Source organism: Nothobranchius furzeri, chromosome 12 (assembly GCF_043380555.1).
Source record: "Nothobranchius furzeri strain GRZ-AD chromosome 12, NfurGRZ-RIMD1, whole genome shotgun sequence".
Lineage (NCBI taxonomy): Eukaryota > Metazoa > Chordata > Actinopteri > Cyprinodontiformes > Nothobranchiidae > Nothobranchius > Nothobranchius furzeri.
This window is the reverse complement of record NC_091752.1, coordinates 27,755,661-27,775,844: the sequence shown is the minus strand read 5'-3', so window position 1 is coordinate 27,775,844 and position 20,184 is coordinate 27,755,661. Positions and strand designations below refer to the sequence as shown.

The 20,184-nt window shown below is 40.7% G+C and overlaps 1 protein-coding gene across 4 annotated transcripts in view; it reads right to left on the bottom strand.

The window, feature by feature from the left end:
* Positions 1-20,184, bottom strand: part of slc8a1b (solute carrier family 8 member 1b) — a 221,889-nt gene that overhangs the window by 65,847 nt on the left and 135,858 nt on the right. For 2 of the 4 annotated variants that reach the window (XM_054750257.2, XM_015944698.3), the window contains exon 5: positions 18,671-18,789. In XM_054750257.2, coding sequence (XP_054606232.2) covers positions 18,671-18,789 — 119 coding nt within the window. Of the gene's footprint in view, positions 1-18,257; positions 18,368-18,670; positions 18,790-20,184 lie in introns of all 4 variants that reach the window. The other 2 variants (XM_015944700.3, XM_015944701.3) reach the window with 2 other exon arrangements.

Genomic DNA, 20,184 nt, shown 5'->3' with positions numbered 1-20,184 from the left:
TTCCACTAACATCATCTCATTAAGAACAGATCCATACTGTTTTGCAAGTTTTTCCTTCTTCTTGATTTCAAATCTCTTATATAACATGTAGGGAAGACATGCCTCAAGGGTTTAGCCTGTATGCACCTGAAACAACAACCGCAGCAGCTTGTTTGTGACAGAATCTTCTTTGGGTTAGGATGGACCTGTCTAGTAGTTGGGAAAGCTGTTTTTGACCAACACGTGACACCCCCCCCCCCCCCCCCCCCAAAAAAAAAAGAAAGTACACAAGCCTCTGGAAACATCAGTTAAGGCTGAAACTGAAAGGAGACAAACTTGCTAAAGTTCTGGACAAAAAACAGACGTATCTGGAGGGGATTTTGACGATTTTACGAACTTAAAGCTCCAGCCGCAGCGAGATGTTGAAGCAACGGTAATAGCGGCGCCGTGATACCGGCTATCGCAGCTTGTTTTTCCCTAGCTGTCTCCGTGACTGATTGGTCAAATGGCGACTTGTGACCCACTAACAAAGATGGTTTGTGAAGAGGATGAACACTCTTCATTTTTCTGAAACTGATTCTTATAAAGAGCGACTGAAACCCGACCAAAGACTCACCTTCCCTAAAACACAAACTCTTTGATTCATGTGAACGAATTTGGTTTCATAAACGGCAATTTTCACTGAAAAGCATCACGTTTGCAAGTATTTTAAAATCACGTCAATACGAACCAAATTTAAGACTTCAAAAAGTCTTAAATTGATTTAGTAAAGACTTTTAAAGACCCCGCGGATACCCTGTAAGAGAACAGAGCACATCATTCCTGTTCTTAGATCCTTGCACTGGTTAACAGTAAACTACAGACTAGATTTTAAAGTGCTCCTACTAGTTCATAAATCACTCAATGGCATGGGACCAAAATACACGTCAGATCTCATTCCTGTATATACACCCAATAGGGCTCTGAGATTCCTTGGAAACAGTCAGCTGGTAGAACCACGGGTCAGAACAAAACAAGGCGGGGATGCATTTATTTACTATGCTGCTCACATATGGAATCAGCTTCCCCATGACCTCAGATCTACCACAACCCTAGAGATGTTTAAAACAAAACTTAATCCCTAATGTACTCATTAGCCTTTAAATAAATTGTTTCTTATCATGCATCATCTCTACCATAATCTGCACTGTGACTTTGTTTTCTTTAGCTCTAAACTGTAATTCCATTTGTGTGTATTTTAATTTGTGTTTTATGTTGTTTTCATATCATGTCTTGATATTTGTAAAGCACATTGAATTGCCTCGGTGTTTGAATGTGCTCTATAAATAAAGCTGCCTTGCCTTATGTTTCACTCATTTTGGAAGCAAGGTTATACTGAAACATTTCATACCCAGCTGGTTGCGGGGATTGTCAGTTGTTCTCCTTTGACATCAAAGGTAGGAGGGACCCAACTACTGTTTACCATCACTGAGTGTGGGGTTGCTGTGTCTCCTGCGAGCCAATACTGCAGCACCAACAATTGTAATTTGGCTACAGCTGGCAAAAAGTGTTTGCAGGAACCAAATTTGAGTAAATTTTACTTCATTTCTACATAATGCACCTATAAAGTGAAGGTTTGTATTTTCCCTGGTGAAAGGGGGCATTGCAAGCAAGCTGTATTTCTATGTTCGAGTTAAGCTTTTTGGAGCCAATTTTCCCCTCGTGCGAGAATCTTTGAGATTGGGGCGAGTTTTGTGTTGTGTAGTATACGGGGGTGAAGGGAGGCGATCAACACCTCACAACCAGCTCCTGATCAGCAATTGCACGCTCGCACAGATTTCAGACATGTTTGATATTTTGCTCGTCCTTCGTGAGGGTATCATCCTGATTAAGTAGCCCTCCAACCCAAAAGTACCAGAACCACTCACAGGTACTTTTATGTTAACACATTGTTTCCTTTTATTTTTACACGTTACTTCAGACAATGACAAGGATAGTCAAGAAAGGGAGTTCATTTAAAATAACATGGATCCCAAAAATTTTTTTACTTAGTCGTCCTTCTCCAATCCCCATAAACCCCTGCGTTGTCTACCTATGACGAGCCTGAAGGACAAATGACATAACACAACAGTCTCTGGGCTTTTTGGGATTTCAGACTCAAACGTCTAACGTTTTGTGTTAAAACCACTATTTTTAGCACATTTCAGTTTCAGCGTGAGCAATCAGGTCGGGTTCGAGCACTGGTTCGTACAGTGTGAGAAGATGACTCATGAGCTTTGCTCTGCAAGGAAGTCTTGCAGTTTGAGATGGAGCTGAATGCTACCAGTGAAAAAGTTGTGCAGTGTCCACCCGGCATAACATCTCACCAACAGATTGCCATTAGGGTCAAAATCTCTGGGAGTGCAATTTTCAAACCAGTCCTTGAACAGATTGTTCAACCTCCAGCAAAATGACAAAAACATCAGACTATCACTGGCAATGATCAAAGGGGTAAATGTGTAAAACAATATTTATGAATGGTGAAAATTTAGTAATAGTTTGTTACAAATCAGTAAATGCATTTTGTCCTCACGGGCTCCCATAGAGCAAACATGGCATCTAATATGGCATCCCCCATGCGTCATTTGGAATTCTAGGATGTCCAAGGAATATCCTGCCTTTCTTGCCTCTGACTGGCTAGAAAGGCTCTACTACGATTGGCTGATTCATTTAGCAGCAAACCGGCTGTCCTTGCTAAGTGCAGACTGTCCTTCTGCCACCAGCAGAAAGCTGTTTTGGGGAGTTTTGTGAAGAAAATGTGAAGTTGGCGCTATAATAACCATTCTGTTCTGGTTTGCAAAACATTTTATGTTTCATAAAAAACAGAAAACCGTAAAATGTGAATTTATAATCTTGTTGCATTTATCAAATTGTTGGACTTACTTCACATCTCTTGTCTCTCAAGTATTAGAGTACACAGGATAAACATGTGCGCCTTACCTGGGTATGAAGTTTAGTAAAACTGCCCTATTCTGCCCAGCTGTGTGCATCAGGTATGTTTCTTTTCTAGAATAATGAAAACTGGTGAAAAATAGGTCTAAATAATAATCAGCTTTAAATAAAATTTTGATTAATTGATACGCATTTAATCTGATGATGAGAGATGTGCTCCAACTTGTAAACAGCTTTAACCTATTAAAGTGATGACATAGGATAGCCTAATAATTAAGCATTAAGATAACCCCAATAGAGCCAACAGATATAAAGTCAGTTTACAAAGTGATCAAATGAAACAAGATGTATTACAAGTTCACATTTGACGCTTTTCAGGTTCTTTTATGAAAGAAACTGAAACTGGTTTGTTGCAAAACATAAAAGGATGTTTATTATAGGACTGAGTTCACATTTTCTTTAAAAAAAAGTCCTCAAGATCTGGCTAAAACCTGCAGCTTGTAGGCTGTAAACACTAAAACCTACAGCGAGTCAGAACTGTTTCCTCTTACATGAAATAGCTAATCGTAGGAGAGCCCTTCCAGCCAGTCAGAGGCGAGAAAGGCAGGACCTTCCTTGGACATCCTAGAATTCCAAATGGCACGTCCCCCAGAGACTTAGACCCACTCCCATGTGTTTTAGACCAGATTTTTATAGTTATGTCATAGGACAATATTTTTCAACAACATGGCATCATTTAATTTGTTTTCAACAACAGTTAGATGGATATTTCTAGAGATTAATGGTAAAGACTGCACATTTTCACTTTAAAGATGGCTGTAGAAAAAGGAATCTGTAGTCAAACATTAATTAAAATCTATGCAAATAGCTGCTTAGAGTTTATATTTTTCCTTCAAGTCTTCCCATTTATTACTTGCCATCCTCCTGGTTCTTTGTAAGGAACAACTTTCCATTTAAGCTTCGCCTAATCTCTGCAGCTTCCTTTGTCCCAGTCCTTGGTTCCATGTGTGCACCATCTCTGCTTATTTTCTTCTGTATAATGACATTTTTGCTGTTTGAGTCAGAGTTTTCCATAACTGAAATCTTATTCTCTTTTCCATTTAAGTGTTATTTTTTGTAGTTTCTGTTACCTGTGGTTATTTTTCAAGGCTTAATTAGAAATAATCTAGATATCTATCTAGACAGAATTGATTCGGCTCCGCAAATATTAAACAACAGAGTTTTGTTCACTTATTTCAAACACACTGGCCTAAGGAAAGAGAACAGAACAAGAAATCAATGAACCCTGCTCAGGCAGCAGCTCCAAGATGGAATTGATTTATGAAATAATTGAGCAAGAAAAACAGATTTGACCGTTGCTCCACTTTCATCTGTGATCAAATCAAATATTTTAACTCTCCATAAATAAATAAATACCTTAAAATGTGTGTTAAATGTCAACAGTACAGAAGATAATCAAATTCAGAGTTTAAACTCTTCTGAATGTGTTCACTGTGATTTCACCTGTAGTTCAAAAGAAGAGATGGATCATAAGACAGGATGGAAAGACTTCATGTGGAGGAAAAACGAGTTAAGAGGACACTAAATAAAATAGTTTTAAAGAAAAGAGTGAGCCATTTCTTCAGAGGCAGACTGAGACATCAGATGTAAAACAGAACGCTACCGTAGGTCATTCATCCCCTCTGCAGTAAGAGTGTATAACTCCTTAGTTTAACTGGTACTGGGATTATCTTGCTACATAATAACACCAATGCATTACTCATGTGTTCAATACGTGTTCAATACCAGATTTAGTATGTCCGTGTCCCTTGCAGAATGCTGCATAGTTTTGGAACCCAAGGGTTTTTTTTTTCGTAGTTTTTACAATTCTAGACTACTGCCTATGTGTATATACATGTACCTTTGTTATTATTTTTCTTCAAATTACTCCCTGTAACAAGTGAATTTCCCCACTGTGGAATCATTAAAGTATATTCGATTCTATTATCTCACCGGACTGCAACCATCACAGACTCAAAATAGATGCAAACTTGTGAAAGAATATACAATTTGGTTAAATGGTAAATGGCCTGTATTTGATATAGCACCTTCTAGAGTCCTGGAACCCCCAAAGGTGCTTCACAAAACAATGTTATTCACCCATTTACACACAAATTCACACCCTGGTGATGATGAGCTACATTGTAGCCACAGCTGCCCTGGAGCACACTGACAGAGCTGAGTCTGCCGAGCACTGGCGCCACTGGTCCCTCCGAACACCACCAGCAGGCAAGGTGGGTTAAGCGTCTTGCCCAAGGACACAACGACAGTGACAGACTGTGCAACCTTCCGATTATGGGGCAAGCACTTAACTCCTGTGCCCCATCGCCTCGTTAAATAAACATGTATGCACGTGTCAAAAATTGCTAATAAATGGCAAATGTGCAAAGTTGCTGGAAACATCGAACAAATAATCTCGTCACATCTTAGTTGCAAATTAACCTTAATTACATCTTTTTTTAGCTTCACCATTTTATTAGCAGTTTTGCCATGCTCATAATATTGGATTTTTTTAAAAGTTAGCCTCATAACTTGTCAAACTTTCACAAAATGTTCTCATGTTTTTTACACTTTCTGGCTCACAAGGGTTGGGTTACCCTAACCGTAACCCATGATGACACATTTCAGATGCCTACGGCTACCCTGTGACTATTTTGAAAATATTTCAAAAATACTGCCAAGAACAGCAAGGCCCTACAAATTCCACATTCACAAATCTTCAAAATCCAAGAAAAGAAAATGCATTCATTTCTGTGTTGAGAGAGAGAGAGAGAGAGAGAGAGAGAGAGAGAGAGAGAGAGAGAGAGAGAGAGAGAGAGAGAGAGAGAGAGAGAGAGAGAGAGAGAGAGATTAGCAGAGGGAAAGAACATGTTAGAGATGGAAGACTGACAGGATGAAAAACAACAAATAGACATGGAGGGGATGAAGGTGAAGAGAAGACAGATGATTATTGTTAGACATCACACCTTTATGGAGGCACATGAAAGGAGTCAGATGAGAGGGAAAAAAAGTAAAAATACAGCAATCAAGATAAAGTCGACAGGGATGAAGACCTACACTGTATTTGAAATTACCTCAAGGAAAAAAGTCAAACAGGTGTACCAGAAATGGATCAGTGGAAACAAATGGTAAGAATGATGTTGGAGAGGAGGAGGAGGAATACTGGAGTGAGGAAAGTTCTTCAATAAATCCACCAGAGCCCATTCACAGGCCAAAGTGGAGAATTCATTGTTGCTAAATGACCATCAAAGGTATTGCAGAGGATGTTTCTGAATTTCAGGAAAACAACGCCCTCTCCTCATTTTGAAATAAAAAATAACGTGCATGAGAGAATGGCCAGTTATCCTTGTGTGCGCTCTGTTTACAAGTAGCTGCTGGCCTTGCAGCTTCTTCTAGTAGTAATCTGAAATGAATTTTTCCCAAATAGCATGCTGAACATTAGATTACCTGTCGAGCGGAAAATCGGGGACAAAGGCGTCTGTGGGGAACCCAACCTTCGCTTACAGCGCATGCCATCATTGAAAAGAGTCTTCTAAAAAACTCTGGTCTTTTTTCTCACTTCAGAGGTCTTTCTCTTTTTATCATAGACTTCAGAGACACTTTTTCTCTTCAGAGTCTCAACGATTTTTCAAAAGAACCTGGTGAGAACAGCGAGGAATGAAGGCTATCGCTCTACACACAAACAGAATGCGTAGGAAGTGAAAACTACCCAGCAACAAGCATGTATAACAACGGCCTTGCGTGAAGGGTTCACTACAGTGATTGACAGTTATGCGGACCAGTGGTTCAGATGATCCACCCAGGAGAACAAAGATCCGTTAGAGTTACTACTCCAGGCCATTTCTTAGAAGGGGTGACATTAAAGATGGACGGAGTTCATCAGCTGATCGTCCTCTATGTAAAAAAAAATACTACTATTTTATTATTTCACTAATTCCTTCATAGAAAAACTTGATAGCTTTTTAGAGTTACCCTGAAAAGAATCAGGATCTCTGAACCACCACTGGAAATGAGTGGAAAGAAACTCTGAAATACCTTCAGAAAGATTTGATTCAAAACTTCACTGTAAAAAAAATCTTTATCTCAAGCTAAAACTTCTATTCACCATTTTTGGTTCATCCTGCTGGTTTGTGATTTAGTACACTTTAATATGCTTCTGCTCGTTTCACTGATTAGTAATCACGGTTTGACATTCAAGCTGTGACGCGATGGTGGATTAATTCACTTTGTTTTGACATTTGGGGTTAGTTTGCTGCTTCTATGTTGTCAAATGACAAACTGGTTTCAGATAATTGGCTTTAATCAAGTAAACTGCTGCCTCTACAGTTTTGATGAAACATTTTGTAGACATTTGCTGTCAGTTCTTTTACTAACTCCATATTCTTCACATTACCTCAGTGAGCATTCATATCTCACAACAATGGCCGACTCGGTAAAGATTCCATCCTGGATCTTGAGGAATGCCATTCTGCATGTGCTGGTTGTTTCACGCTCCAACACACCTGATCCAATGGTTTAATTATCTCTTTAACATGTCCTACCAATCTCCCATTGATTCAAATCAGGTGTGTTGGAGAAGCAAAAAAAAAAAAAAAAAAAAAAAAAAAACTAATGGACCGAGTATTCATACGAAAAAAATTACCCTCATTCGTTAATTTAAATTTACATTGTTAGACCTTAATTTTACCATATCTTCAGACTAATTATGTTTATCCATAGTCAAACTCTCGTAAACTCAAAGCGATCCATTAAGGAGCAGCATCATTATTCTGGACCAGAATCCAGTGTGAGTCATTGTTGCACGCAACATTATTCAAATTCAACAGCTGCAATAAAACAGTGGTACTTTCGGCACAAATGTTAACTGTATTGTTGTTATGAAGACACAAATGAACTTTGTTTTGTCCTAATCACAGCAGGGCAAATTACACTAATAAAAATAAACTCGTAAAAACATCTGTCTAATTCACCATTATAGTCTGCATATAATAGTTTGTCCATGGTAATGATCAAACCTAACAGAGAGAAATGGTGAAGAACACAAATGCACAGACAGTTGTGTTGTAACAATGCTGCGTCTCCAATTAGTTTATGCAGTTTTGACAGCAGCTTAGTCTGTGCTGGGATTAATGATCTTTAGGGCTATTGCATAGTTAAATACAAACAGACAGTGGTGTTAAATCTTCAAAAAACACATTATAGTAAAATATAATTATTTTCCAGCAGCTTATTACGGTAAATGCCACTGCTGTAATTTTGAAACAATTTAAAGAAGCTTTTCTTGTCCCAATAATGTGATTTTAAATGCAAGGACTAGTATAAGGATGGGAACGGAAACCCTGGAAAGCAGACGACACACGCCATTATTTTTACTGGCACCTCTATAGGCCTGTTTGAACTAACTAAACTTTCAAGTAATTTTACCAAACCTTTGAGGCGTGCACGTGCATGTCTCCATTTCACAAGGCCAGCACAAAAGGACAATTTTCCGGGGACATTTCTGAAACCAACCTGAACTGGAGTATGTACTTGTTAATGGCCCGATGGAGTCACTATAGGTGATGGGTGGTTAACTCATGCTGATTGGTTGTAACTCAGTAGGAAAAAACCGGCGTTTGGTTGAATTGCTGGTGAAGTGGAATTGAAGGAAAAGAAAATAATCAGCGTTGATGCAGCTTTAAAATTACAGTTTCTAAACTCCCAACACTGAAAACTGCGGCAGAAATCCCCAGCACAATGCCGTCATCTACGCTACTTTGTGGTCTCCAACAGAATGACGTAAAAAACTGTACTTTTTCTGGTCAATGAATGCCACATTTTATGTCACACAGCCACTTTGCCATTCCCCCAAATGGATTAAATTTGATTATGTTTCGACAGACAGTTTGGGCACTGATCGGTGACATCACTCACTACCGAAACAGTTGCGATTTGCTGACTTCTTATCAAAGTACTTTGGTCGGCTGCTCTGCTGATTTTTAATGTGCTATAATAATAAATGTTGTATGGTACAGCATTTTCAGTGGTCTCTAGTAGGAACTGATGCCTTGTAAATCATGCTCTATGGAAAAAAAGCTCCTGGTGCACCTGTTTGAGGACATTGAAGTCAGCCTGAGGATAAAACGGCAGCAGACGACAGGATTTGGAGTCTTATTTCCTTATATTTGGACATCTCGCCTCTGACTGGCTAACAGCATCGCAACTACCTCTGACTGTTTGCTCTGCAACTTTTATGTATTATCTCCACAAATAAAAGCCTGAAGGAGTTTTGCTGTGGCGTGGAGTTGCTAATGCTAACAATTAGCTTCTGCTAGTCTCAATGTTCTCTGCTGTTTCCTGGAAGCTAAACAACAGCCTTCCCTGTCTTGAGTCAAAATGAGTGAGTGCATGAATGTTAAGCGACAGTGTGATGTAGATCGGTCAGGATGTTCAAATCACAGAATTCCAACATCTATTTTTTATCAGAAGCCAATGCAGAAGATAGGTGACTATATGTTCAGCCTGAATGACAAACCTGAATGACCAATTATAATTAGAAATAATCATTAAAAAAATGGTTCAGTGTTCTGCACATTTAATACAAGTACCATCTTCCAAATAAGCCCCAACCCTAATTATTGAGCATGTATGCTACATAAATGTAATAAACATAATTATTGAACATCTTATTCGATCAAAAACACAAAGTAACAGACATTTATGTCTCAGTCTCAGTTGTGCTGTTAAAACTAATCTCTAGTATTTGTTTCTTACTGCACAATTAAATACCACCAGAGTGTAAATGTGATTGTTTTGGTCCATTTTTTTTACCAGCTACATTTTTAAAAAAAAGCTCATTTCATATTCTCTGTGAGACTTAGCAAAATTACACTGAAAAAAAAATTCTGTTTTACATTTAGGAGTCTCCTGGTAGCGTTCTCTGAGCGTGAGCAGTTAATTTGCCATGAGAATGGCCTTTGTGATCAGTAATCGGAAACTGGGTCAGAGAAGCCTGAAAACAGGCTTTTGTGTTGCACGTTCATCTGCCTTATATATTTTCAGTTAATGCAAATTCATACTATGAACCAAATATACAGTGGGGCAAAAAAGTATTTAGTCAGCCACCGATTGTGCAAGTTCTCCCACTTAAAATGATGACAGAGGTCAGTAATTTTCATCATAGGTACACTTCAACTGTGAGAGACAGAATGTGAAAAAAAAATCCATGAATTCACATGGCAGGATTTTTAAAGAATTTATCTGTAAATCAGGGTGGAAAATAAGTATTTGGTCAATAACAAAAATTCAACTCAATACTTTGTAACATAACCTTTGTTGGCAATAACAGAGGTCAAACGATTACTATAGGTCTTTACCAGGTTTCAGACACAGTAGCTGGTATTTTGGCCCATTCCTCCATGCAGATCTTCTCGAGAGCAGTGATGTTTTGGGGCTGTCGCCGAGCAACACGGACTTTCAACTCCCTCCACAGATTTTCTATGGGGTTGAGGTCTGGAGACTGGCTAGGCCACTCCAGGACTTTCAAATGCTTCTTATGGAGCCACTCCTTTGTTGCCCGGGCGGTGTGTTTGGGATCATTGTCGTGTTGGAAGACCCAGCCATGTTTCATCTTCAAAGCTCTCATCGATGGAAGGAGGTTTTGGCTCAGAATCTCACGATACATGGCCCCATTCATTCTATCCTTAACACGGATCAGTCGTCCTGTCCCCTTAGCAGAAAAACAGCCCCAAAGCATGAGGCTCCCACCCCCATGCTTCACAGTAGGTATGGTGTTCTTGGGATGCAACTCAGTATTCTTCTTCCTCCAAACACGACGAGTTGAGTTTATACCAAAAAGTTCTACTTTGGTTTCATCTGACCACATGACATTCTTCCAATCCTCTGCTGTATCATCCATGTGCTCTCTGGCAAACTTCAGACGGGCCTGGACATGCACTGGCTTCAGCAGCGGAACACGTCTGGCACTGCAGGATTTTAGTCCCTGCCGTTGTAGTGTGTTACTGATGGTGACCTCTGTTACTGTGGTCCCAGCTCTCTGCAGGTCATTCACCGGGTCCCCCGGTGTGGTTCTGAGATTCTTGCTCACCGTTCTCATGATCATTTTGACCCCACGGGATGAGATCTTGCGTGGAGCCCCAGATCGAGGGAGATTATCAGTGGTCTTGTATGTCTTCCATTTTCTGATAATTGCTCCCACAGTTGATTTTTTCACACCAAGCTGCTTGCCTATTGTAGATTCACTCTTCCCAGTCTGGTGCAGGTCTACAATTCTTTTCCTGGTGTCCTTCGAAAGCTCTTTGGTCTTGGCCATAGTGGAGTTTGGAGTCTGACTGTTTGAGGCTGTGGACAAGTGTCTTTTATACAGATAATGTGTTCAAACAGGTGCCATTAATACAGGTAACGAGTGGAGGACAGAAAAGCTTCTTAAAGAAGATTTTACAGGTCTGTGAGAGCCAGAGATTTTCATTGTTTGAAGTGACCAAATACTTATTTTCCACCCTGATTTACAAATAAATTCTTTAAAAATCCTGCCATGTGAATTCTTGTTTTTTTTTCCCATTCTGTCTCTCACAGTTGAAGTGTATGTAAATTACTGACCTCTGTCATCATTTTAAGTGGGAGAACTTGCACAATCGGTGGCTGACTAAATACTTTTTTGCCCCACTGTATACCCAAAGGAGAGTGCTGAAGTAAATTCACCTCATTATTCAACACATTCTCACTCCCAGCAAGTCAAAAACCAACGCTTGGTCAGCCAGCCTCCACGTCAGACCCGTGACCAAGGGCGTCAGTTTGTTTTCAGAATTGCTGGGGACAATAACCATACACTTGAGTGGGGTTTAAAAATTGCTGGGGACAATAAAGTAGGCTAGCACAGGGGTCGGCGGCTCTGGAGCTGCATGCAGCTCTTCCATCCGGCTCTCTGTGTTTGTAAAATAATGAATGGATATTTAAATAAAATGCTTTATATTTTACTGCATTAATTTTACATCTGTATGCCAATTCTAAATGTAAAGATTGTCTGCGTAAACCTGAACAGGTCCAACCCGGTCTTACTGTGAGGATGTGAGATTCTGGGATTCTCCTCAGACGGCTCCTGGATGTGTCGCCACATTGGAGACAGGAACAAGCACTATTCAGCCAAAGTTTCATCATCAGGGAACATTTTCTAAGTGACAAGTCTCTGAGAGACAGGGTTTGGAAAACACTCGCTTCAGTGGGAGGAACCTTCCCACATGCGCTCTGGGTGGCTCTGGGGTTAATCAAGTTTAATTGTTTCTCTTTGCAACAATCTTCACAAGAAGGCAAAACAGTTAAACGGCAGGTTACAGATATTTCCATTTGACTGTTTATTTTGACAGATGAACTCAAGGATGTTGCTTGGTTTGAAAGAATTACCCCGACGACGCACACTGATGCGCATGGATGAGCTGACATTTTAATCGTTGACGCACATCGCGGAGGTAAAATATTCCCATCAGAACATCAGAGCTTTATACTGGTTAAGCGTGGCTCGGAGCGCCCACGGTGGACAGTGAGCTGAAGATCTGAGGGGTTCGCAGCGCAGAACCACGGTGCATGCGATGATTTCCTCCCACTGAAACAGTCTGGAAACCCGGTCTCTCTGAGGGATGTGTCACTTGGAAAAATGTTCTTTTTATGAAATTATGAAACTTTGGCTGAACAGCGCTTGTTCCCGTCTCTAATATGGAGACGCATGACCCGTAGAGACATTTGATCACGCACAAAGTTTATGTGGAGCAGAAGCGGTCGGGCCACGGCAGGTGAAACGTTCCTAGCCTACATGAAGGGAAAGGGTTTAATTGTAACATTAATATGTTACTGGACACGCTGGTCTGGTTGGTTAGACCAGTGTTTGAAGTGGAAAACACACACACACACACACACACACACACACACACACACACACAAACACACACACACACACACACACACAAATTAAAATAATGCTGATAGCATGGACTAGAAGCCAGGTGATGGTTTACGTATTTAAATGATGATCAGGCTGCTGTAAAATGTAATCTCCATCCACATCCAGACACAATTATCCTCTATTCTTTCTCTATTTGCTCTGCTCTTGTCTGGGCTGATCAGCTGATGGTGCGCGCGACGCGCCTAACTAGCGGCTGACGCACATTTTACGCATTTGGAGAGGTGGGCTGGATTCTTTGCTTTCACTGGAAGATGGTCCACTTAACACACGGGTGTAGACTACATATTAATGACAAATGAATGAAAATTAAATTGTGAGTTTTTACTTCATATTTTATAAATAAAAATGACGGGGGAACACATTTATGATGTCTTTTTAAACAAAATTTTCTAGCGCGACCTGCCTGCTTCACTTAAGTCACTGCTTATTAAGGTCCGTCCAGAATTACTGTGGGAAACGGGGAATAATGGCTCTTTGATGGGAACAGGTTGCCGACCCCTGGATAAGATCTGAGCTGGTAAAACAAAAATCCTCATCAGCAGGCGTTTTTGAAAGTGGGGGGGACACAGCTGCCAATCAAAAATTTTCCCCGGCGTCCCCGGTTAAAATGACGCCTATGCCCCTGACACCAAAAGTGCCCTTTTTTGTTACTTATGTGCGAAAAGGGTTTTTTCCCTTTTCTAACTGCAGATCCCAATGCAGCATAAAACTGACGTGATGGGAGATCCGCTGAAGCGGCACCGAACCGGCTCATTTAACCGCACCTAAACCTCAAATGCGGCACAGAACCAGCTCATTTAACCGCACCTAAACCTTAACGTTTCACTATTTATAACCTTCCCCTCTCCCTCATCCTAACCTTAACCCTCTTGCTACCTAAGACGTTACTCTCACTGTGATCAAGCGTTTGTTTTCCATGCATTCTGACTGAATTTTCGTATTTGCCGCCCAAGGGGAACGTTAGAACATACCATCTGGCGAGGTTACAAATACCCTCTATTTTTAACCTCCACCGTGGTAGTTGAAACCTCCCACTCGCGTTGGCTCGGTCCAAACCCGACCAATGCCAAGGCGGCTCCCTCCGTTCACTTCATAGAGCTGGCTTTCAGAGCGACCGACACATCACTAACGTGTTCGCTAGCAAGATGGTTAAGGTTAGGATAGGGGTGAGGGGAAGGTTAAATAACAAGAAGATAAGTTTAGGGTGAGGTACAATGAGCTTGTTTGGTGCCCTGGCTGTGGACATCCCATCACATCGGCGTAACGCTGCATTGGGATCTGCAGTCAGAAAAGGGAAAAAACCCCTTTTCACACATAAGTAACGAAAAAGGGCACTTTTGGCGTCAGGTGTCTGAGGTGGAGGGTGGCTGACCAAGTGTTTGTTTTTGACGTGCTGGGAGTGAGAATGTGTTGCACAGTATGAAAATGCGATAGACCATAATTGTTGTAGAAGCTGATCTGTTCACAGAATTAATTTTAACACATATTGCAAGATTTTCCATACATATTACAGCTTTTAAAAAAAGCTATTCAAATATTTAAATTAATGTCCAGAAAATTTTTTGTGTCGTTACCAATTATTGAAATGTTGCCTGCCTTTCTGCATCAAATATAAAGGGATAATTTGGTTTTTATAATGATTTTCTATAGGTTAGTTATCTCCATTGAGGACCATGAGAACTTAACATGAATAATGGTGAGAATAGCTATTAAGTTATTAACACCTTCAATGACAGAAGTTCCTCTGGCAATGAGCAACACGTTGCCAATTTTATTTTAAAAAATAAGTGATAATTTATACTTGAGAAAGTATTGACCTAAATCAATTTACCAATAAGATAAAGCTTACTTAGACAAACAAAGTCAGCTATGGGATGTGTTCTGCAATTTCCGTGTAAAATAAAATCTAAAAAAATAAAAGCTAAATAAAAGGTTTACAAAATAAAACAGGTGTGTAGCATGCTCTCTTTAAAGTTTGTTGGACAAACATGTCAGCAGGACAAAAAGAAATAAAACTATTCAGCAGTTTAAAAAGGGACCGACATGACCGACACGTGCACAAACAGAATAGTATAAAACTATGAACACACATTCGTGCACACACACATGGCTAAGGCTATAAAGACATTTGCGTGGCTCATTTAGCACAGAGAAGCACCACATGCGTTCATGAAACTCACTCATTAAAAACACACAATGACTACAGCCTAAAATGTGTGTGTGTGTGTGTCCTGGAGTGTGTTTGATCCTTTCACATCAATAACAAAATTTCCAGCCTTTGTCTTTGATCACTATAACCACAGCTGATGACACTGTGTGGTGAGATGTGTGTGTGTGTGTGTGTGTGTGTGTGTGTGTGTGTTTGTGCGTGTCAAAAAGTAAAAGCATCTTTTAATAATTGTCTAAAGGAAAACTGAACAGTTTATTGCATTGAACTCCTTTAGGCATCATGATGACTCTGGTCATGACTAATATAGCTCAGTAACATTAACTACAAAGTAATTAATGAGCTTCTCAGTCTTAAAGGCACACTTAGCAGTTTTGCTTGCTTTTATCACCCCCTTGTGTCTGTTACTCTTTGTAGTCAAATCAAAAATGAAACCTATCTCCTTGCTGTGTGTTTGTCTTTTTAAAACCTTAATTTAACAGCTGAAATGTCTCCTCAGCCTTCATTAGTGTCTACAGGAGTGACTCATCACTAATTTAAACAAATCAGCTTTGCTCATGATCTAAAACGTGCAGGAAACGTGCTGGAAGCAGACTGCTGCACCAACAAGTCCAAGTCAAACAGGTGGCAGCCCACCACTCTGAAGTTGCAAATGTGGTATTCTGGTGGGGGTCTGAGTGACATTTCATTAAAAATGAGAATATGGTGCAAAAGGTCATTTATTTAAATAATTCATCTTAGACAGAGATCATTTAAAGGCTCAGGAACTGTTTGCAGGTGTTTTGGATTCATTAGTTGATTAGTGTGACACTTCAAGTCTAAAATATTGAACATTTTCACATTATTTTAATTATCTGAGATTTTTTGCTGTAAGCCATAATCATATAGCCTGGCAAGCCAGACTAAATAAATGTATTATTTAGTCTGACCATGCTCCATTGACGGCTCTCGGTTGTGGGGCGGGTTCTACCGTTGTCTTTCAAATGATCTCCGCATGCTACTGGACAATGAATGTGACATACTCTTGTTTCACTCTGTTGCATCATCCCAACCACCAGGCATATAGAGTGCCCTGATTGGCCCACAAAGCGGATAAAGCTCTGTGATTTGTTCACTAAGCAGATAGAGCACTATGATTGGCCCACCATTATGGACCAATCACAGCTCTTTATGTGTTTGAAACCCCTCTAGAGAGCTGTGATTGGCTAGCCAGAATCCTGGTAGGAGCTGCGGAGGTTCCAATGGAGCATGCCTAGACCAAACTTTGCAAAGCAAGAATTTGGTCTAGTTCACTAGGCTAATAATCATCACAATTATAACAAATAAAGGCTTGAAATGTCTTATGTCTGTAATGAGTTTCTCATCTATTAGTTTCACCTTTAAGTAGAATTAGTGAAAGAAACTTTTTCCACCACATTCTTATTTTCCGAGTTTCACCTGTATAAATCTGTACCCTTCATAATTTTTATCTTGGGAGGCGCTATATAAAAAAATTTGTTTCCTAAACACACATGATGAATAGACGGATAGAGAAAAGTGGTAGAAATTCAATGTTTTTGTGGCGCTTTGTCAGCAACACCTTAGAAAACCACATGAATTTGTGATAAAACCTGTAGTTTGTTTAATGTAGCCATATACAACATATTGCCTTATATATTGGCTGTAACTTAAGGGAGAGGGTGTTATGGCCACTTGCATTTGGACAAAGTCTCTAGTTTTTCTTTCTTGTGTGCATGTAAAGCCCTGCCCTCATCCATGCCCTTCAGCCTTCAGAGTAATTCAGCAGATTCTGTTCCTGGTTCCTCCACCACCAAGCAGCAGTAGATCAGGGGGTAGAGCGGGTTGTCCAGTAATTGGAAGGTTGTAGGCTTGATCTCGGCTCCCACCAGAGAATGTTGTTGCTGTTGTTTCCTTGTACAAGACCGACTTCACTGGTGTTCGGCAGTCTTGCTTCCGTCAGTGTGTCCCAGAGCTGCCATGTCTACGTTGTAGCTCATCATCACCAGTGTGTTGATGTGTGGATAACTGATTGTGTTGTGAAGTGCCTTGGGTGGTTGCAGAACTCCAAGAAGGCAGTATGCAAATACAGGACATTTACCAAGCACCTTGGGCCAACTTTACATCCTCCAGTGACCAACCTGATGGGAGCTGCTGATAGGCTGACTGGCATTTTTAAGACTTCCAGTTCTGTTTGGGAGCAGCTGGTTACTTTGCCGTTTCCTCCACTAGGATAGCCTTGCTTGAGCTTTGAAAGCTTTATTGAACTTTGTGGTGTTTTACTTCTATAAAGTTGTTGCTTATAAACTTAAGCTAGAGCTAGGGATTTTGTTTTGTTTGTCCATTCTTACCCTGGTTTTATAGAGGGTTTGTACTTCCCTTTTATTTTGTTTAACTTTAGTTGACCACCCTCTTTGGTTTGTAGATTTTGGTAAAACCCAAGCTTTGAATGCTTCTAGTACGTTCTTTATTTCACCCTGTATGCCAGTTAGGATTTTTGCTTAGTCATTTTTTTGTTTAATATCTATTGGCAGGGGTGGACTGGCCTATGTGGCATTCTGGCACTGTCCTGGTGGGCCACTTAGCCAAGTGGGCTGCTTGCCCAGCTTGGGCCGACACTACTCCACAGTTGGTGATCTGCAGAACATTAGCTACATGGTAACCTGAAGCTAACAGAGTTTTTCCAGGCGTTTTTAGCACAAAAATGCAGTAGAGCGATGACGTAGGAGTTGTTTTACCACGTCAACATGTAGCTAATCTCCCGCTGATCTCCGCCGGTGGAGAATGAGCTGATCTCGAAGGTCAGGGCTCCCGGTCGCAGCGGTCTGGCCTAGAGACGAGTCCACGGGCGGCAACACCCCCCAACCCAACGCTCTCCCAATGGGAAAGGCTGACTGAGGGCCGACAATTCGTAAAAATGCCTAGGCCGAATTTTGGTCCCAGTCCACCCCTGTCTATTGGTACCACTCTGTATTGTTTTAAATAAATGTGTGTACTCCCATCTTAACATCAATGTCACACATTTACGTTACCTCCTTACATCCCGACAGCCAGGATGCAACAAAACCTTTAGTTTTGACAATTTAAGATAAAAATTTGATTCTGAACATTTCATCATGAGAATTACTGTTGAGTTACTGGAGCAAATAAATAAAAGTGCCTGGACTTAGTTCTGGGAAGTACATTCTCAGAGCTGATTGGCTCTCACACCTGTCTGTTCCTTTGTGCTGCGTCTCCACTGGGGGGGTTCAAGCACAATGTAGAAAGAAGATTGCTTATTGTACTCCTCCCGGTTTGAGATCCTAACGGTTATGGTCTTCCTGTTTGGAACAACACACACACGCACACACACAAAAACAGAGGGAGGTGGTGAATGCATGCATGAAAAACAAATAGCATGGCAAGGTTTAATAAACAAAACACATGGAGTGGTGGGTGGGGTGAGATGAGGTGAGCCACAGCATGCTGCATGTTTCCAGTCACTTCACATCAGGAGGTGAGCAAAAGGAAGATTATCTGATGTTAAATCTCCTCCTGTGGGCATTTTTGGGTTGAGAACATGCAGCTGCGGCAGCACGGCGGATGCTTCAGGGCTGAACGGACAAAAGGGTCACAAGGCTCACCCTCTTCCTGACCTTTGGTGTCATTGTTCTCCACCAGGCGAGGCTCCCCAATCTCAATGTAGAAGGTTTTGTTCTTCTCATACTCCTCGTCATCTATTATTTTCACCTTGATGGTTTTACTGAGGAAGGAGGAGGAAGGAAGGGAAAAAGGGAGAAGAAGAAACGACAGAACAGTGAGGACAAGACGAGCTGGAAAGGAAAAGAAATTTGAAGAAAAAACAAATTCCCCACAAGCACATTTCAGGAGCCCGGGTCTGTTTTGCATTTTAGAGTTTTCATATTCCCACCTCTGATGGCTGATCCAGCTTTGATGTTATCAGAGCAGCTCACGTCAGGATGACAAGATTGATCTGATAAACTCGTTACTCTTCCAGCCTGCAGCCTAATCAAGACTAAACTCAATCTCATAAACTCAATTTTTTAGAGAGACCAAATTTAGCTCAATGGCAGTGGCTTTTGAGTTCATCACATCCTTCAGGCATTCTGTAAGTAAGCAGTCAAAAACCACGATGGTGGACTATGTCTTATGATCAAACGTTTGGGGTCATACAAAGATGTCCTGATCAATCAGACACAACAATGAAAGTGACTTGTGTGGCTGACAGTTTCATTCTGGCTCACATTTATCCTTAAATACCGTCACATGTTCTGTCTGGCTGCCTAAGCTCACCCAGCAGTCCACCAAAAATATCACCTCAATTTGCGTTCTGCTTCAGCCTCCAAGCTATATCAGACCCTCATTTTTGGTGTGCCAAAAACGTCCCAGATTGTCTTCTATCTGGGTTGCTGTTGCAGACCAGGTGCACAACACTCCCTTAATTGCATCAGTCTACCTTCCAAATTATTGTAACAAACTGCTCAGATTTGGCTGGAAAAACTTAAGATGGAGTCTGGAAAGTTGTCTGGGGCTTTGCATTTTCCAACACCTGATCTGATTGAGCATCTGTGGGATGTGTTAGAGTCTGTCTGATTCTATGAGACTTGAACTGGCTACTCAGAGGACTCAAAGGATGTCAGTATTTTGGTGCCAGGAACTTGAGGATATCCCCAGAGATCCTTTTCTACTTCCGTTCAACTCCTCAGAACCGCCTTGTCAGCGGATCTCGGAAACAACAATGCTGTTGAACCTGATAATGTTGTGACTGATTGATGCACTTCCTTTTGTAGAGGCAGCTTTTTTCCTGTGTTTATGGGAATTTTGGTATTTTGGGAACTTACATATCAATCAAATATGAGAAGTATGGTTTATTTCTGTCTAGTCTATTGGAAACTGAAGATGCTTGCAAAGGGAAAGTGTCCTCTCTAAAAGAAGAGGCGCAGAAGCAAGTCGGAGACTGTGGAAAATAGGAGAGACAGTCCAATATCAGATGCAATGAAAGAAGAGAGTGAGCAAGATCAAAATGAGAAAAGGTTTAGTGAGAGATGTCTGCTGCTGCCATCAACACCTTTAATAGAAACCCGCAACAAGACGTACTAAACATTAACTTGTGTTTAAGAGAAAAAGTGGCTGAAAA